The sequence below is a fragment of the Podarcis gaigeae genome, assembly GCF_964106915.1.
Source record: "Podarcis gaigeae genome assembly, chromosome: 6".
NCBI lineage: Eukaryota > Metazoa > Chordata > Lepidosauria > Squamata > Lacertidae > Podarcis > Podarcis gaigeae.
Window position 1 is genome coordinate 14,097,211 of NC_139682.1, and position 19,637 is coordinate 14,116,847.

The following is a 19,637-nucleotide window of genomic DNA, read 5'->3' on the forward strand; positions in this document are numbered from 1 at the left end:
CCCACCCCAAATAAACCATGTGCAGTAAGTCAAAAACAAATCTTGGTTACTGTTTGTGACTCCCTTGGAGTGAAGCAAACCATGAGCCTGGGTTCAGATGTTGTAACAAGCCAGTAAGTTGTGAGTTCACATTAAATTATAGTTTGCAGATTATATTAAACCATACTTAAAAACAAACTGGGCCAACGGTGATTTGAACCTTGAACTCTATTCTTTGGTCCAAGACAATAACTGGTACACATATACACACCCATACCCTAAGTAGTAGGGTGTCTTTTACTTGTTTTTCAAATCAATTAGTCTGCAGTTTCAATGCAATTCATATTTTTAAGTTCTTAAAATAAAGTGAGAGAGGGCTTCTATTAGCTATGTAGATAACATAAACTTCAAAATACACAGAAAAGTGTCCTTGTGATAAAAGCTGGTAGTTTCAGATGTCATATTTGCACACCTCAGTATCAGCTAAGGACATCTTAGGAGGTCTGAAGCATCTTTGAAAGGAATATTTAGAGAAAAGTTGAAATTATTGCAGTTAAAGTATTACTTAAGATACCATGTTTAAGTGAAATTTGTTTTTTCAATTTTTAAAAAATTCTGCTTCTGTTTTCAGTTCAGAGGAGCAAGTGGGGGGAAAATTGGAATCACTGACAGACAGGCCTTCTGCTAGCTGTGAGAATTCAAATTCAGATGCAACGGAGGAAAGTTCAGCCATACAAGTAAACATTGGAGTAGATCAGACTATATTGACTCAGAGTGATAATGCTGATCCTTATGTGACCAAGGATATTAAGGAATGTCAAATCAACAGTTATCAGGAAGTGAACTCAAGGGTCCAATCAGCAGAGGATGTGTTCAATACCTTCTTATACTGGCGTCCTCCTCTTCCTGACATAAGTCAGGATCTAGAACTGCTTCAGTGCAAAACTGAAATACACGAAGAGAGCTGCCCGGTGTCGGAAGTTCTTTGTAATAATTGTGTTGCCAGCAGTGAGATAAAAAAAGTTCTGCAGAGTTTGCAGGAACACATGGATGACCCAGATGTTCAAGGTAAGATCTTACGCTCTTGTGTTCTTAGACCCTTCTTCAAAAGATTTTGCTCTGGGAAACATGTTGCTCACAATTGTTTTATTATAATGAAGAACTATTCTGTCTTAGGATTGCATGCAGTTCTCTTTAACCACAATACATTCCAGCTACATCTCTCTATAGTTAACAAATGGGAAGTGCCGTCTGGCTCCAGCAGCATTTGATGAAAACTTCTTGCTGTTCTAAAAAGCATTTTACTGCTTGAGTTGTCGTAGGAAGGAGGGCAGTTGTGTTGGCACTTGGGTGCTGCCACAGTACAGCCTTCACTGAGGTCCTCAGCTTCTTCCTTTCTGTTTAGAATTGCATCTAAAAGTGGACTGCAGCCCTGGAAGAAAAAAGAGCCGTTAGGGTTTTGGAGGTTGATCTCATAATTCCTAATATCAGCTCTGAATTCAGCTGGCTTCTAGTGTAGTTTGTCTACAGAAGCTAGATCAGGTGTCTGGTTGTTTGAACTTTAAATAAAATCAGGATTTAAACACAGTCCTGTTTACTCAGAAGTCTTCAGTAGGGTTTACTCCTCAGTAAGCATCTATAGGATTGCTGCCTTAGTCACTTTACTCCTAGCTAATCACCAAGGCAAAACTAAGCCTGTCTTGTGTAGTAGTAGCTCTTGGTAAAACCAAGATGTATGGTATATATGATAACACAATAGTATCTAATAAATGAGGCATAAGAAATGAGAGCAGAGGGCAAAGCAGCCCAAAGTAGAAATGTATTTATTAGGACCAGTGAAGAGGTTTTAGTTATTGTACTAAAAATAGAAATAGTGGGATTAGCTTGGGATCCAAAAAAATCCTGGGCCAGGTCTTCTCTACATCTGTGAACTTTAAATTTCTGTATTGTCATCTTTGTGGTGTTTTATGTATCTCACAGCAGAATCCCATATGCTTACTCAGAAGTAATTTTTTTGAATTCATGTAAATGTTTACAGGATCGCAGCTGAAAACCTCCTATACTTAATCTGTAAATAAGTTATAATCTTTCAAAAATGCATCTGAATCTAGAGTTTCCGTATAGGCACAGAGGCATTGATAGGCAAATTTGTGAAGAATAGGTCTTATCCCTTTCAAGAACTACTGTGTAATAAGTTACAGATAGGTAGCCGTGTTGGTCTGCCATAGTCAAAACAAAAAAATTCCTTCCAGTAGCACCTTAAAGACCAACTAGGTTAGTTCTTGGTATGAGCTTTCGTGTGCATGCACACTTCTTCAGATACACTGAAACAGAAGTTACCAGACCCTTCTATATAGTGAGAAGGTGGGGAGGGGTATTACTCAGAAGGGTGGTAGGAATGGGTGATTGGCAGATAGCTGTGATGAGCCTGTTGACGACTCTTAACGACTGCAATAGGTCTTACAGGAAAAAGCAAGGGGTGAAAAGGTGAAAAATGGCTTTGTCATGTATAATGAGATAAGAATCCAATGTCTTTGTTCAGACCAGGTCTCTCCATGGTTTTAAGTTTGGTAATAAGTTGCAATTCAGCAGCTTCTCTTTCCAGTCTATTTCTGAAATTCATTTGTAGTAAAACAGCTACTTTGAGATCTTGTATAGAATGTCCTGGGAGATTGAAGTGTTCTCCTACTGGTTTCCCTGTCTTGTGATTCCTGATGTCAGATTTATGTCCGTTTATTCTTTGGCGTAAGGTTTGGCCTGTTTGTCCAATATAGAGAGCTGAAGGACACTGTTGGCATTTGATGGCATACACAAGTTGGCATTTGATGGCATGAAAAACAAACTTAATGGGACTTGTTCCATTTGATCAGCTCAGGTTCAAGTACTGTCTGCTGCACTTAGAGCTGCTCACCTTGATTCTGTTGGTTGCTATGAGATCAAGCAGAATGAAGAAGTTAATGGGAACTACCCAGAAGATACACCAGGTTTGGTCCTTGATCCCAGTTCAGTGAATGCGAGCACCTTATCATCATTGCCAAGCCAGGATGAGGCAATTAACCCACCCAGTCCACCTGTGATTAAAAATATGGTAAGTTTTGGTTATGGTAGGAAAAATAAGTATGTTTTTTTTGGGGGGGGGGTTAATGGCTTGTCAGTCATTTTGTACCACTAAAGACTTCTACTTACTTATTCTGACTTGTAGTCTGCCACCCTGAAAATGCAGGGCACTGGGCCTAAACTTAAAATAGCAGCCAAATGTAACTAGCAGAGTGCACTAAATCATGCCTGTGTATTTATCCAAACACAACTGAGTATGAGTACTGGCTTTATCCCAGCCCCTGAAATCCAGTCCAGATACCAAGGCCTTGCAATGCTTCAAATAAATGCTTAGACTGGCAGATCCCCAGGAGAAAGGAGTCTGAGAATTATAGATGGGCCACTGAGAATGACACCTTCAGTAGGATGTAGGAAATGTTGAAAGTAGTATCATCATGGTAGATGGGGTAGAAGAACGAATGAACCGTTGAATTTTCTACAATATGTACCAGAGCAAATTAAGAACCTGGCTCCATAAATAAGAATAGAACCACTGCAAAACTGCCTCCAACCCAGAGCTGGTCCAGGGAGATACCATGATCAGTGGTATCAAAAGATGCTGGGATATTGAGTCCCTTTGCTAATAAAGGCCATCATTCTGGCCATCAAGTAGCCAAGCTAGACCTGGATCCAGATTGAAATGGACCCAGAAGTTACTGGATTCCAACTCCCATAATCCACAGCCTTTGACCACGCTAGCTGGGGATGATGGGAGTTGGGAGTCTAACAACATCTGGAGGACCACATCCCCATCCGTGGTATTAGCAATCATTTTTCTCTAAGTGTGCCTAGAGCTGAGCCACCACTACCCTCTCAAATACTTTGCTTAGGGAGGGCATGTTTGCAACCAGGTTATAGTGGTTGTATATCTCTGTGTCAAAGGTGGGTTTTCAAAAGGAGAGTTGCATTGCCCCTTTTATAAGGTTTCAGGCAACACCCCTCATGTAGTTGTGCATTCATCGTACCCTGGACAGCTGGTCATGTCCCCTGGCTACCTCAAGTTAGCCATGACTGACAAGGATTGAGAGGACACACAGTTAGTCAAATCACTGCAAGCACCTTGTCCACATCCTCAGGCCTCAGAAGCTGAAAATTATCCCCCCAAAAGTCTAGGTGGTGCATTGGACACTTCATCAGGACTGATCACAACAGTGGCATCTAACACTTTGCAGAGGTAAGTAATTTTATCCTCATGGTGCTTGCTGCTGCAGGCTTTTGAGAATTGTAATAACCCATTCACCAGGTTAGAGCTTAATAAACTTCACACCACTCAGTGTCATGGCAGTGGGGACAGTAAAGTAGACCTTCACTGCCACCGAAAAGGTATGATTATGTGCTATAACACATGTTCATTCATCTTTTTTTTTTTTACCCATCAAATTTATATCCCACCCTTCCAGAGTGGCAAACATATTTGTATTAAAATTAAAAGTAGAATAAACACATTTAAAAACATCTAAAAGAATGAAACGCAATAAAACATGTAACCAGTTATGTGTTTGAATAGGCCAACGAAAACAGAAACGTTTTCATGTGGCAAGTTCTTTGCAGAGTTCCATGTCATTTGTGCTCTAGGCATGATCCAGCCTGCTCCATTGTCCACAACTACATGGGCTATTGATACGATTGAAAGAGATCACATCAATGGCCCATTGCATCTTGTTATTCAGTAGCAAGACAAGGGCCTTAGTGGAGCTGCCAGCTCCATCAGAAAATACCCCAGAGCATTCATGAATTCATGGATTGCATAGGTCTCCAGTGAGGAACTGCTGCTGTGAGACCACTGGGCTAGACTCACTGGGCTAATAACAAACCAAGACAACCCCATGGGTGTCATGGAACCTTTGAAGTCTCGTATGAATAAAGAACCTTTTCTCTGTGCTTACATCTTTGTATGGCTTAGCATAGTTTTGATTACATTTTTTAGCACTGCAGCATGGATTCAATTTTTACATAGATGTTCACTGTTCATGTTGTACTGAATTTTAATGCGGTGCCCCAGATACTGTTTTGTTCTTTCCATAAATGCATATTATGCACTTTTACAGGACTCAGAAGAGCAACACAGTGGGGACAGCAAAGCTTTAGAGGCAGAAAAGAATGATCCACTTCATGAAGAAGAGAAATCAAAATTACAGGTTGTTTCAACTATTTCTTAATGATGTGCTATAGGGAAGTTCATCTCCCATAAATTAAACATTTTAGACCAATGTCTAGAAGCCAGCCTTAGTATTTTGGTTCTGACAGAATCTGAAGTATAATCTTTTTTTGTGAACTGCAATGAATATAGGCTTAAAGGCTAATCAGGCCTTCTTTTCTCAGCCTGGTTATGAGCGTGGATCGTTCTTGGACATGCACCCATGTCCTGCTTTCTTCCTGCTCTGTCTCATTCACCAGCTTCAGAAAGTAACATGTGACCAAGGCCCTAAATCAGGTTTATTATGGGTATAATTTGCATAGTTAAAATATACAAACAAATTTTCTATATAATTTAATAATGCACACAAATTTCTATTTTCACCTGTAATTTGTAACTCATATCCGTCTGAACTTCATGTGTATGAACTATTTCCCATGATAGAGCTGACAAAGTTTGGCCTGCTGTGTATTCTGTAACTGCTGCTGTTTTGCACATGCTTGTTTTCACTGTGCAGTTGCCATCTGGAGCGGGGAGATGGAATGCTATACGTGAACAGATGTCTTTCAGTGCTGACACATTCTTTCTCTGGTTTAATTTATTATTATCATCAATAATTTACTTTTTTTTTGTCTCCAGGATATCATACCTCAGCCTTTATTGGACCAGTACTTATCTATGACGGACCCTGCTCGAGCACAGACTGTTGATACGGAAATTGCAAAACACTGTGCGTACAGCCTTCCTGGTGTGGCCTTAACACTTGGTAGGCAGAACTGGCATTGTTTGAAAGACACCTACGAGACCCTGGCATCAGATGTACAGGTAAAGCACATGGCAGTCAAGTATCACTTAACGCCGCATGTTTTGCAGGTGCATGTGTCAGATTTGTAAGGAGCATGAGATATTTAGTGCACATTCGTCTGTGCTAGTTTGCCTAACGGAGCCCCAAAAGTTCCCATCAGCTACAAGGACTGGGAGAAGGAGAAGCTTCATACAACTTAAACCTTTCAAATTCCATAAAGTGCTTGCCTTCCTCACTGGCCCATAATAAGATTACAGTTCATTTTAACTAATCCAGCTTCAGTCTGTCAGGATAGCAGGTTGAAGAGAGCACCTTTCCTAGCCAATATCGAGAGGTGTGCATATGCACAATGCAGTCAAAGAACAAAGTTCATTTTATGCTTAAAAATAAAATGCCCCATTTACTTTCCATGAACTCTGTGTAGCTTAAGATAAAATGAAACAATCTATATGACATACAGTGTCTGCATGAGTCAGGTTATTATGTTTTTAATTAAACTTGCTATATATGTCCCTCCCTCTCAAATTCTTTTCGAGTTAAGAAATGATATTCCTGGCAGATGCAATGCTAGTGGTATTTGGGGCCCTAATCGTTTCCACCTTGAGGTGGAAGGTTGGCGAATAATTCTACAGAGGTATAACTTTATGCTATGGAATGAGACTAAGGAAGTTTTTGCTTCTTGCAAAGCTTCCCAGAAGCACAGCTTTTTACTGTCTTCATGCAAAAAGTTCTACTATTTCCAGGGGGAAGAAGTGGGCATTATAGCTAATTAATCCTGTTATCCTCCTGTACCCTGTTGCGTTCAAAGACCAAGAATGAAGTTAGAATCTGGCACAATCAACTAAGGAAACCGGAAGGAGAAGACAGAGAAGAGGCCTTTAGAAAAAGCTAATGCTCTGTGCTTGGTTGCCCTTGTGGTTTGATAGCTGTTTTAAATTTGCTATATTTGCTCAGCAAAGTTCAGTCTTGTTTTCCATTTTTGTTAACTGTTTACAGTGGAAGGTGCGTCGGACACTCGCTTTCTCTATTCACGAGCTGGCTGTTATTTTGGGAGATCAGTTAACAGCAGCAGATCTAGTGCCTATTTTCAACGGCTTCTTAAAAGATCTGGATGAAGTGCGAATTGGAATCCTTAAACATCTTTATGACTTCCTTAAGGTAGATGGAGCTAAGTTGTTCATGTTTGCTCTGTTTCAGCTATATTTTTCTTAGATGCATGCCCCTGGTCTAGAGAGGCACATGGAAAAGCCAAAAAAGAGGGGGGGGAAACGTTTCATTTCTGAAGATTAACTTCATGCTAACTCCTCACTCTCTAACTGCACCTTCAAAATCTGCTCCAGAGGATTGAGGGATCTTCCAGAGCTGATTTAGGGAGTGCATAAGGGCTGCAGGAGGAAGGAGAGGAAAGTGAAGTCTGGTTCCTTGAGCAGAAATCTGCTATCACAGCATTGGATAGCAACCCATTGTGTTGGTGTGCGGTCCATACCTGCATTGTTATGTATTGCTTCATATGGTTGAAGAAGTGTCAAAAATGGATGTACTAATTCAATAGAGAGCCCAGATGTTAAATTTTTGAAAGGGGAAAAAATTGATAACTAATTCATAAACATTTTCACCACCATCATCACCACCACCACCAGAAAATATATTTCCCAATCTGCACTTTCATAGTGGGCATAATGGATGATTGTCCATTGTTAATCATACTTAGAGAAGTCCCACTGATATCACTCTGTGACTGAAGGCCCCCTAAGTCTGTGTACCAGCCCAAACCTCTGTAGTATCTAACTGCAAATGCTATATATGTCCAATTCAAAGGTGACCCTGGTGTGTAGATAGTATGCATAGATAGGACTTGCTTTTAAGTATTTTGCTGCACTGATACTGGTGAATGGCTTAGGCAGCCACTGTACAGGGACTGTAATGTATAAATTGGTCTTAAAATCATTAACACATTGCATAAAGAAGTTGAAGTTATGTGAAACAATAATTACTGGTCAGCATTATCAGGATCTGCTTCCTAATTGAAATATCTGCAAATGTTTTGACTACTTGAACCTGTGAAATTAATGACAAATGAAATGGGATACTTTATATTAGCCCTGTGCTTCCATTGTCAGAAACAAATTACTACTGAGATTTCTTTGTTATATTATTGTCCTTCTGTTAGGGTAGTGTACATACCTCAGGGCATTGGGCGTTGTTTTCTCTCTCCCCATTTTATCCTAAGAGCCCTGTTTAGTAGCTTAGGTTGAGGTCTGGTTCCGCCATAATTGGAAGGCATGGTTTCCTACTGCATGAGCAGCCCTTGTTGGTCTTGGGTTTGTGGGCTTCCTTCTCTTTCTTCTTTCATGTACCAGAGGAGGAGATTGGAAGCTTATGCTTCATATTTCAAGGAAGCCACAGTTCTTCATTACATCACAGCTTAGGGAACTGTGGCTTGTTTAGTAAGAACAAACCAGGATCAGATTGTGGAAGCTCACATGTCTGATAGATAGATAGATAGATAGATAGATAGATAGATAGATAAATTTATTGTCATTGTCCGTATATACACAGTATACACAACAACGAAAATCAAACACCCGAGACCGGATTCACATACACATTCGCACGTATCTCCAACACTCTCATCCTATGCAGACATAATCTATTAGAACATAACATAATCCAGAATATAACATAACCTATTTGAAGCATAGCATAACCTAAAACCTATCTCATTCCTTACTACTCACTGCTTGCTATTTCTTACAACTGGCCCTGAGATCATTATTTAGTGCAATCAGAGCTCTTGGATAGAAACTATTCAGAAGGCGTGTGGTTCGTGTTTTCATTGTCCTGTATCTTCTGCCCGAAGGCAACAGTTCAAAGAGGTTGTGAGCAGGATGGGTGGGATCTCTCAGGATATTGTGTGACTTCTTCAAGCTGCGAGACGTGAAGATCTCATCCAGGGTTGGTAGTTGGAGCCCAATAACATTCTGGGCAATTTTAATTATTCTCTGTAAAGCTTTTTTATCCATTTCAGAGCTGCTCCCATACCACGATAATATACTATAGGTTAAGACACTCTCAATGGTACTGTGATAATAGGACAGAAGTAGGTGCTGAGATAGATTCAATCCCCTGAGCATTCTCAGGAAATACAACCTCCCCTGCACCTTCCTCACAACCATATTAATATTTGCAGTCCATGAGAGGTCCTCAGAGATGTAAATGCCCAGGTATTTAAAACTACCAACTGTCAGAGCCACCCGTGGTCCCAGCTCACAAGAGACCAAAATCCAGTCCAAGTTATATACAAAAGGTTTTATTGAAGAACATTGTTGTCGTTACATCCAAGCTCCGTGGCTCAGCATCTGTTACCCTTAGATGTTTGAAGTCCCCTCTGAGTCAGTCCCGCCCCTGCACCAGCTTAAGAGGCTTGTACTGCTCCACCTTTTCCTCTCCTTCCTTTTCCGCAGGGTCTTCCTGCCCCCCTGTGCTCCCTCCCTTCGGGACTCCCCCGAGGCTGAGTCTTCTGACGCCTGCTCCCCCCTCCTTCGTGCTTTGGGACCAGGCTCCTCCTCAGGGCTCTCCTCATTTCCGCGCGCCTCCACATTTGAACTTGGCGCGCGTACGTTGCTTCTGACCTTCCTTTCGACCGTTACGCTACTCTCGGTACTACACTCCTCCCCTTCCTGCAGGACGTTCTGCTCCGAACTCCTTCCCCTCTCTGCTCCCTGTTCTGCTCCTCCTGACACACTGGTAACTCCACCCCCTTCACTCCGTTCCGACGGAGAGGCCGGTCCCGATCTCCAACCCCCACTGGGGATTCCCTCTTCGTTCCCCTGCTTCTGACTGCTTCCCTCTCTACTGCCCCTTGGCCTGACCAGGGGGGCTCCCTTTTGGGAATCCTCGGATTCACTTGACGGACTCACTGACAACCTCGGGTCATCGTCGTCCTCTTCCTCGTCACCCTGGGACCCCTCCCCCTCGCTCTCTGTCCCTGAAACCCTGACACCAACCCTCTCCACCTCCTCGCCATTTATGTGCAATGGTAAAAATACACTTTTCTTTCTCCTAAAATCAATTATGAGTTCTTTGGTTTTTTTGGTGTTAAGCATAAGATTATTTTCTTTACACCATTGAATTAACCCCTGTACTTCTTTCCTATAAGCAGCCTCATCATTCTCACTAATGAGCCCCACCACTGTTGTATCATCCGCAAATTTGATGATTGTGTTGGACTTATGCAGTGGGGTGCAATCAAACGTGTACAGGGAATAGAGAAAGGGGCTTAACACACACCCCTGAGGGGCTCCTGTGCTTAATACTAGAGTAGAAGAATAGTAAGGTCCCATTCTCACTGTCTGTGGCCTATCGGTCAGGAAATTCCTTACCCACAAACATGCCCACTATTGTTTATTCATGAAGTTGTGTCTGAGCTGACAAACCCAAGGTCAACCAACAGGTTAGCTTCATGGCAGAGCAGGGTCTAAAGTCCAGTCCTGATCCAGCACACTAAACTCTACAGCAGACTAGCATTTAACCTGAATGAGGAAAAGTTGTTCTTAGGAAAGAAATGTTTAATGCTTCAGAATTGTGCTAGATTAATATTGAATATGGTCTACTACTCTTCATGCTCAGTTGCTAATAGGTTCAGTTGTGAAGTATTAATTCATTTTGGATTTTGTTTTGCGGGGGTAGTTGCTTCATGCTGACAAAAGACGTGAGTACCTTTACCAGCTACAAGAATTTGTGGTTACGGATAACAGCAGGAATTGGCGGTTTCGTTATGAGCTTGCAGAGTAAGTGAAACTAGTTTCGGTTTTGTATGTATTTGCTATTTAGTGGTTTCCATTTGGCTTTGAATTATAGCAAGGGTCACTTAAAAGCAGGACTATAAATCTATGCAGCCGATCATTCTGTGTAATAACACTGACATCTAGTGTAGAACCTTGTAATTTCAGTACAAGGTTCTCAGTTCTAAGCGACAAGTATCATATCCGTTGACATTTCTTATTATGGTTGTAATATTGGCTGTGTGGATTCCAAAATATAAAGTGTTTAATAAAACAGTGGTAGTAGTTTGTACTTTGCTTTCAAAATTCGCTGATGTTCTAAACATTGCAGCACATTTGCTGATAGGAGTGAGACCCTGCCAGCATATAACACCTCTTCTCAGACATCTGCACTGGTTTCCAATTTATTACTGGGCCAAGTTCAAGTCGTTACTGTTGCTGTATATAGCCCTTAAGAGCTTATTTACAGGATCCCCTTACCCAATATGTGCTCACTTGACAGCTTTGATTTGTGGAACTGGCACCATTACAGATGCCACACAGCACTCGTGCACTTGTAAGAAATTGTTCTTTTAGTGTGGCCCAACCGACACTTTCACAACAGGCAGGTGCCTTCACTGTATGCTTTTTGATGCCTGCTTGAAGCATTTTTGTTTAGGCAAGCATATCCAGACATGTTGATGTTGATGTGTTTTAATCTCTCTTTGGTTTACAGCTGGTTTTAATTGTTTTTAAAATAACTTGGTTTTTTACTGCTTTTATTTTGGGGGTTTTTGTGTGTAAACTTCTCAGATGTTTTGTAAACTACTTAGATGAAATAGTATAAATTTTTTGCTAAATAAATTACCAGGCATTGTTAGTCACCCGAAACCCCCTCTTGAGCAAGAAGATAGAATGGCCATCCTAGTGGCGCAGCAATAAAACTGCTAGCACACTTGCAAAGCTAAGCAGGGTCTGGTATGATTTTGGATGGAATTGAGATTCCTGCATTGCAGGGGTTGGACCAACTGACCCCCAGGGTCCCTTTCAACTCTACAATTCTATGATTCTTTGACCAATAAGACAGTGTTGTAAATTATTATTTCTGTTTTATTTTAGGCAACTCATTTTGATACTGGAGCTCTATAACCCCAATGACGTATATGACTACTTGCGGCATATTGCACTAACACTCTGTTCAGATAAAGTTTCTGAAGTCAGGTGGATCTCCTTCAAGCTGGTAGGCTTTTTGCACTTTCCCTGTGTCTACATTTGCTATAGGGACGCAGGTGGCGCTGTGGGTAAAAGCCTCAGCACCTAGGGCTTGCCGATCGAAAGGTCGGCGGTTCGAATCCCCGCGGCGGGATGCGCTCCCGTCGCTCGGTCCCAGCGCCTGCCAACCTAGCAGTTCGAAAGCACCCCCGGGTGCAAGTACATAAATAGGGAACACTTACTAGCGGGAAGGTAAACGGCGTTCCGTGTGCTGCGCTGGCTCTCCAGATGCAACTTGTCACGCTGGCCACGTGACCCGGAAGTGTCTCCGGACAGCGCTGGCTCCCGGCCTCTAGAGTGAGATGAGCGCGCAACCCTAGAGTCTGTCAAGACTGGCCCGTACGGGCAGGGGTACCTTTACCTTTACATTTGCTATACATGTTATATTTTGTTTTACAAGACTGCTTTAACATATATATTTTTTCTTGCTGCCCTAATTTTCACTATAATCTTCCTGTGATTTGTCCTGTGTATTTAAAGACTAAAACATTTACTATTAAGGGACAAATATGGAAAACGTTTAGGCATTAGTTGCACCAGCATTGCCACCTTTAGTTGTTACTATTCATGACCTGATTCTTTCCTTTGTTGTTTTTTTTCCTCGCCAGGTTGTGGCAATATTACAGAAATTTTATGCAAACAGTGCAAACTCTCTGGGTTTAAATTTCATTAATGAGTTGATTGTGAGGTTCCGCCATTGTTCCAAGTGGGTTGGAAGACAAGCATTTGCCTTCATCTGCCAGGTGGGATTTTCTTTCTTTCTTTCATGACTAGGGTGTGAATAAAGAACAGAATTGCCTTCACACAGTTATGCTGCTGAAGCTAAGCAGGGCATGGAAGCTAGCTGGATGGAAGACTACCTGGGAAACTGTGTGCATGCTACTCTTGAGTTGTGTGAAGTAAGAAAGGGATAGGAGTTATGACATGAACATCTACAGGAGGAACCATGTATAATCTTGAATTGATGTAATGGAATCTTCTGCCTTTTAAATTTGTGCCTGTTTGGATAGATACTAAGGCACTTTGGGGTTCTTAATGATAAAGGATTTAGTTTGAATGGTTCCGATTCAGAGGGGCACCACTCATGACTGAGAGAACACAATTAAAACCAGCAAAAGAGTTCTCAAATCCATTGGCAGCAAGTCCTATCAAGACTCTCAGTGGAGGTTCTGCCATCCCACTTAACTACTACACATTACCCCCCCCCTTTTCTCCACTTTTCTCACCTGTTTTGATACCATTTACTTAGGTGCTCTGATGTATCAGAGCCTATATTGCTGCTTAAAACTGTACCACGAGGGAAACTGAGGTGCCCCCTTGGAGAGGGATGTTGAGAATACTTCTTATTAATAAACACTTTGCATTCAAGTACCCTCCTAGGGTGTTCCAAGAGCCTTGAAAACGTTATCTTCTTGTAATCATAAGATCGGACCAAACACCCATGCAGTCTAGCACATTATTTTCACAGTGGCCAACCAGATCCCTAAGGGAAGACCAAAAGCACACTTTGTCCCCTAGCAATTGGTGTTCGGAGACCTGTCACCTCCACTACAGGAAGTAGGACATAGCCATGCTGGCAAATATCCATTGCTAGCTTCATCTTCTGTGAATTTGTCTGGTCACATTTTAAAACCATCCAATTTGATAGCCATTGCTACATCTCGGAGTAACAAATTCCATCATATAACTATGCACTGTGTGAAGAAGCACTTCTTTAGTTTGTCCTGAATCTTTCAACACAGAGTTTCAGTTGGATAACTTTGGGTTCTAGGACTTATATGAGAAGGAGAAGAACTTTTCTGTGCTCAGTTACTTTGCCCCATGCGGTACTTTGTACACCTCTAGTGAGCCCTCTTTTTCTTAACTAAAAAGCTGCAAATATTGCAATCATTGCTTGTGATGGAGTTGCTCCATCCGCTTGAATCATCTTGGGTACCATTTTCGGAACCTTTTCCAGCCCTACAGTGGCTTTTGTTTTTTTGAGGTGTGCTGATCAGAACTGTTTGCAGTATTGGCAGTTTTATTTTCAGTCCCTTTCCTAGTGATCGCTTTTTCACAAATGCAGCACACTGACTTGTCATTTTTTTCCAAGCACTCCACCATGATGCCAAGGTCTTCTTCCTAGCCAATCACTACCACTTTAGACTTCATTGATGCTTATGTGAAATTAGGCATTTTTGCCCCGGTGTAAGCTTTATGTTTGCTTACACTGAATTACACTTTCCACTTTACTACTCATTCGTCCAGTTTGGAGAGATCCTTTTGGACCTCCTCGAAATCTCTTTTTGTTCTTAATCCTGTAAGGCATTATTATTATCTCCTTTTTGCAGATGGAAGCTGAAAGAATTTGTGGCTTTCCTAAGCTACTTACTTAGTGCACAGAAGATGCCACCTCTTGATGCTTGGTGTTTTAGCATTTATGTGTGATGGGTTTCTCTTGCAGGCAGTCGTTGAAGAGGAGTGCATGCCTGCTGACCATTTTGTTGAACACTTGTTACCCAGCCTTCTAAGTCTGGCTTCCGATCCCGTGCCAAATGTAAGGGTTCTGCTTGCTAAAGCTCTGAGGCAAACATTGTTGGAGAAAGGTATGCTAATTCCTTCTACACATAAACTGTTTTCTAGCAGTGTGATCTCCATAGTTAAGTAATAGTGCTGTCTTTTGCTACTTGTTTCGGATTACAATCGTATTGTAATCTGAAAAATTGAGCATTTCAATTGTTCATTCCTTTTCAACAAAGGCCTTTATAGAGATGGTTACTCACCAAACACATACATCCTACTGTGGTTCACAGCTTTGACCCCTGAATTAATCAGTTGGACTTGTGTCTTCCTGGTTCTGGTGTCCCAGAAAACCCACTGCAAATTGAGATATCATCATAAGGAGAACCCTGCTAAGTCAGACTGAATATACTCCTAGTCTAGTCCAGTTTCCCGAGTGGGTCTTATTTGGCCTTTTCCTTAATGGCCTTTCAGCAAGCTGTAATTTGTTCATTTGTTTCTCCAGACTTTTGTCACTGTTGTGTTTCTTTCCCTTGCTGTACATGGTTTTAGGCTGCAATCTTGTACCCATTCACCTGGAAGCAAGTCCCATTGAAATCGAGGGGACTTGCTTCTGAGTATGGTTGGCACTGTTAGTAATTTTAATTTTTTGTATCTACTTTTTATTGGCTCTTGTTTTTTATAATTTGTGTGTTGTTGTTTGTTTTAAGTTACTGTAAGATCCCTTGTGGGCTCATCTGGACAAGAGAGTGTGGTAAAAGGTTTCGGAAAAATAATAAATGAACAGCTAAACAATGTGGCTCAGACTAAAATGTTCTCTTTCACTCCCCTATTCTAGTATATTTTAGAAATGTTGGCAACCCTCACCTTGAAGCCGTTGAAGAGACTGTCCTAGTTCTGCAGGCGGACAGGGACCAGGATGTTTCCTTTTTTGCCACCATCAAACCAAAACACAATAATATGCACATTACTTCACTTGAGAAGCAAAATTAACTTCATTTGTCTGTGTGGACCACAAATTGATGACTCAGCTAACAGGTTGCTGCTTTGGCAACGAACCTGGAGGAAGGACTGCATCAAGCAACCAATGTAACCGAAGGGAAAAGGGCTTGTTCTTAATACTGTCATTTAAATGAGGAACACATTGACCTTTTATCTACAGACTGGCAATACTGATATGGAATGCCCACCAATCATTCAGCTTTTGGTTTTTTGCCTTTCAAGGATGTGGACAGGGACACTCCTCTCTACAGAAAGTATTTATGTATTGCTTGTGTGAAGTTGTACACGTTCATTGCTTCATCGTCACCCCAGATAACAGGAATATGCCTTTTGAACATGGTGACTCAGAGACAAGGGAAGGCTAATCACTTGGCTTCCAGTTCAGAGTGGTGCACAGAGCTATATAGTCAGTGAACATAGAAAATGTGGAGTTTCACCCGTTTTGTTGTAATGGACACTCACTGTTGCATTGCTAATGGCATCACATTTTATTATATAAATTCATCCAGAAAGTTGGCAAAGAGTTCGGAAAACTTGAATCCATATCTGTAAGCCATTTTTTTAAAAAAAACCAAACAGCACAGTTGTTTTATTAGAGCAAAAGTAAATTTTCATTCCCCCTGGGTGGAGGTGACATTTTTAAAAAACAACAGAGGGCTTCACTTTTGTGAATTGTAGCATTTTTTGGTTCTTCTGTGTTTGTGAGTATGTCACTGTGTGTGTGTGTTTGTGTGTGTGTGTGTGTGTGAGAGAGAGAGAGAGAGAGAGAGAGAGAGAGGAAATTCATTTCATAGTGGTAGCTTTTCTTCATTCTTGCAGTTATCTCTCAGTCTTTTTCTGATAAAGCTGTTACATTAATATAATATAAGCTGCAGTTCTCAAACAACTAACTCTGAAGTAGTTCTTGTATATTTGTTGGGCCTACTCCAAAGTAAGTGGTTTGAGGCTTGCGGATATAGACTGTTGGGCCTTCAATCCTGGGCTATGATTGGAATTTGTTCAAAAGTCTGGAGAACCACACAAAAGCTTTTGCTTGTTTATGAGTGCAAGGTCAGAGATCTGGGAATCTGGGTTTCTCTACTTTGGGTCTTGAGAGTTGCTTCCCCCCCTCCTCCCAAAGATCGGTGGAAAGTTTGGTACAAAATGTGTCCTGCCCAAAGAGCTGTGCGTGACCTTCTCTTCCCACGTGGGGGCTTTTCAACCACCTCCTTCCAACTGCATCCTTCTCAAAAAGATTGTTCTGAAGATTAGGAGCAGCATTCCATTTGGTGAAGGGGACCACTGCTAGAAGGGAAACCCAAGACCTTTCTGTCTCCGTGTGGAATCATGTTGCATGTGCCCACAGACCTCTCTGGATTTCCCACTAATTCTGGCTTACGGCTATAAACTCTAATTTGAGTGACATTGTCTTGGAAGGGATATAAATCAGTGGAAATATAAATGGGAAAGGAAAAACGGAGGGGGATCAGAGCAATCTGAACATTGCATGGTTCATATACTATATGCAAGAGTCCTGGAAAATTAATGACACCAACTAGCTGATTCACATTGTGTTCCCAACTGTAGGCCCATTCTCATGAGTTTTCATCTTTGGATACCCATGAAAATATAATCTTTAAATACATAGTAAACAACTTCTCTAGGGACTGTGGAGTCCAGAAACCCAGATTATACTGTATGTACAGAAGCAAATTATGTCTATGTTATAGGTCTTCAGCAGGGAATATTCAGGGGAGTGATTGCTGCTGGAATTTAATATTTATTTATGATTTGACCATAAGTAGAAAAGTTCTGTAGTAGAGTCTTATGAAATAGTATCCTCTTCAAGTTTTCTTTACTTGAATATGCAAGCCTCACAGCGCAATTATACATAAACGCAACTTGGAAGTAAGGCCCGCTGATCTTTGTGATAATTACTTCCAAGTAGATAAGATATAAGATTGTGCTGTTTGGAATTTAAATGCAGAAAACCTCACAGGAAGCACTGTAACCTTTGGCTAAGCATAACTGAATCTCTCTCTCTTTTTAAAGGTATCTGACAAAATCACATTTAGCAGCAAGTAAATATTTTCTGTTTAGCATTTGTCTGGTATCTAGCTAGGGCATAACTATGGTCTCTCCAATAACTTTGATTCATTAAGTGGTTGTACTGTCAGAATTGTCAGCTTGCTTCCTGGTATGTTTCTCAATTTGTTTATTTTATGGTTTAATTTGCCACAATTGCCTACTGAATTCTGGACATAATACTATGAAATATTGTGCTCCAGATTGCAATACAGTGTTTAACGTTTATAATAGCGTTTTGCTTTGCAAGATCCTAAAATGCTTTTAGAAATGTGTCCTTGCTATTTCAGTACAAAACGTTTAAACTCTGTGAATTCTGCAAGGTGGTTCTACACTTAAATGTTTTAATATGTTTAAAACAAAATGCCTCTTCAATGCAAATGATTTTTATGACTGCAGTTTTCAGCAAAATGTCAGTTTTTTTTGTAGTTTTAATATCTTTTTCTAATGCTAACATACAAGTATTTTTTAACAGTTCAGATTTTTCTAAAATTGTTCTAACCAGTTTTTAGTTTTGTTGACCATAACAGGTCGTTAAATTTTTTTCAGCACTGATCATCTTTTTTTAAGTGTATATAGAAATGTTTGAAAAGAATTGTATATGGTCTGCTGTTTGGACATTAAAATAATCCAGTTTGGGCTGCCATGTTGTTAGATTTAGATTGATAGGTACCCTTTGCTACACTAGCCTAACTAAATAACCTAAGTATCCATGTGTCTTTAGAAAGTTGGAGTAGTTTTCATGAAGGTATTGTTTAGTTAGTTTCACTTATGCATGACTAAGCTGTTGAACTTAATTTTGCAGAAGCAACAAATCAAAATTTTCATTAAAAAATAGCACCTTTTTCTAAATCCAGGAGTTTTGACCATTTTTAAAATGGGATTTTTGTTCTTAAATTGTTTTTTTTTAATGGTGTTTAAAAATCTAGAGTTGCATGCACTTGAGGAGAGAGAATTCTGGGCAGTTATTTTCGACTTTTCCCTCTCTCACCTCACCTTTCCAACATTGAAACCCTCCCCCCTTCCGATTTTGTGTGTTTTGCATTCCATTTCTTATTGGCAATAGGTGAGAGTAGCAAAGAACTTCACTGTCACAACCTCCATTCATTTCACAGTGGCTTGTTTGTCGCTTCTGCATAAACAACTGAAATGACTGAAAAGGGGGCAGCAACAGTTCTTGACTTGCTCCCCAATGTAATTTGTGCATGATGACAGCACCTTATAGATCACTCTCTGGGCAGATGGACATATGCTGTGGAGTAACATATTCATTCACTCTGTTTAAAATTATGTAAAAAGGAATTTGGTGGACCTCACAAAGAGCAAAAGTTGCCATCCCTCGCACAAACGTTGCAAAGATTTTGCTTTTAGATAAGGGATGCGAAAAATATAAGTGGTGCAATACTGAAATATTGTAATCCAAAGCACGCTAGCCATTTTGCCTCAAAATCAAACCTGCTGTTATCTGCTGTATGTGGTTATAAATTTGGCGCCTCCTGGAATCCTGCCCAAGTGGCAGTTGTATGTCTGTAAAAGGTGATGTTTAGGACCCAGAATAGATGAAGACACTCTGGAAGTGCCGCTGATTTTGTCAAAACATAGAATCTATGTAACTTTTTATTCATATTTATCTCAATAAATCCAATGACTGTTTTCCCAAACTTCTCTTTCTTTTGTTGACTCGCACCATAACATAGCACCTTAAAGACCAACTAAGTTAGTTCTTGGTATGAGCTTTCGTGTGCATGCACATTTCTTCAGATACACTGAAACAGAAGTTACCAGACCCTTCTATATAGTGAGAAGGTGGGAAGGGGTATTACTCAGAAGGGTGGTGGGAATGGGTGATTGGCAGATAGCTGTGATGAGCCTGTTGACGACTCTTAACAACTGCAATAGGTCTTACAGGAAAAAGCAAGGGGTGAGAAGGTGAAAAATGGCTTTGTCATGTATAATGAGATAAGAATCAGTCTATTTCTGAAATTCCTTTGTAGTAAAACAACTACTTTGAGATCTTGTA

General features: G+C 40.7%; 1 protein-coding gene and 1 long non-coding RNA gene across 3 annotated transcripts in view; one reads left to right on the forward strand and one right to left on the reverse strand.

The window, feature by feature from the left end:
- The window catches only part of LOC310846963 (serine/threonine-protein phosphatase 4 regulatory subunit 1-like), a 42,695-nt gene extending 23,417 nt beyond the window's left edge, over positions 1–19,278 (forward strand). For both annotated transcript variants that reach the window (XM_083744183.1, XM_083744182.1), the window contains 10 exons: positions 611–1,047; positions 2,850–3,067; positions 5,124–5,213; positions 5,852–6,037; positions 7,014–7,175; positions 10,707–10,807; positions 11,900–12,020; positions 12,661–12,795; positions 14,496–14,637; positions 15,390–19,278. In XM_083744183.1, the coding sequence (XP_083600309.1) occupies positions 611–1,047; positions 2,850–3,067; positions 5,124–5,213; positions 5,852–6,037; positions 7,014–7,175; positions 10,707–10,807; positions 11,900–12,020; positions 12,661–12,795; positions 14,496–14,637; positions 15,390–15,544 (1,747 nt within the window). In that variant the 3' untranslated portion in view covers positions 15,545–19,278. The remainder of the gene's footprint in view (positions 1–610; positions 1,048–2,849; positions 3,068–5,123; positions 5,214–5,851; positions 6,038–7,013; positions 7,176–10,706; positions 10,808–11,899; positions 12,021–12,660; positions 12,796–14,495; positions 14,638–15,389) is intronic.
- Positions 1–19,637, reverse strand: part of LOC310847220 — a 197,388-nt gene that overhangs the window by 114,349 nt on the left and 63,402 nt on the right. The window lies entirely within an intron of this gene.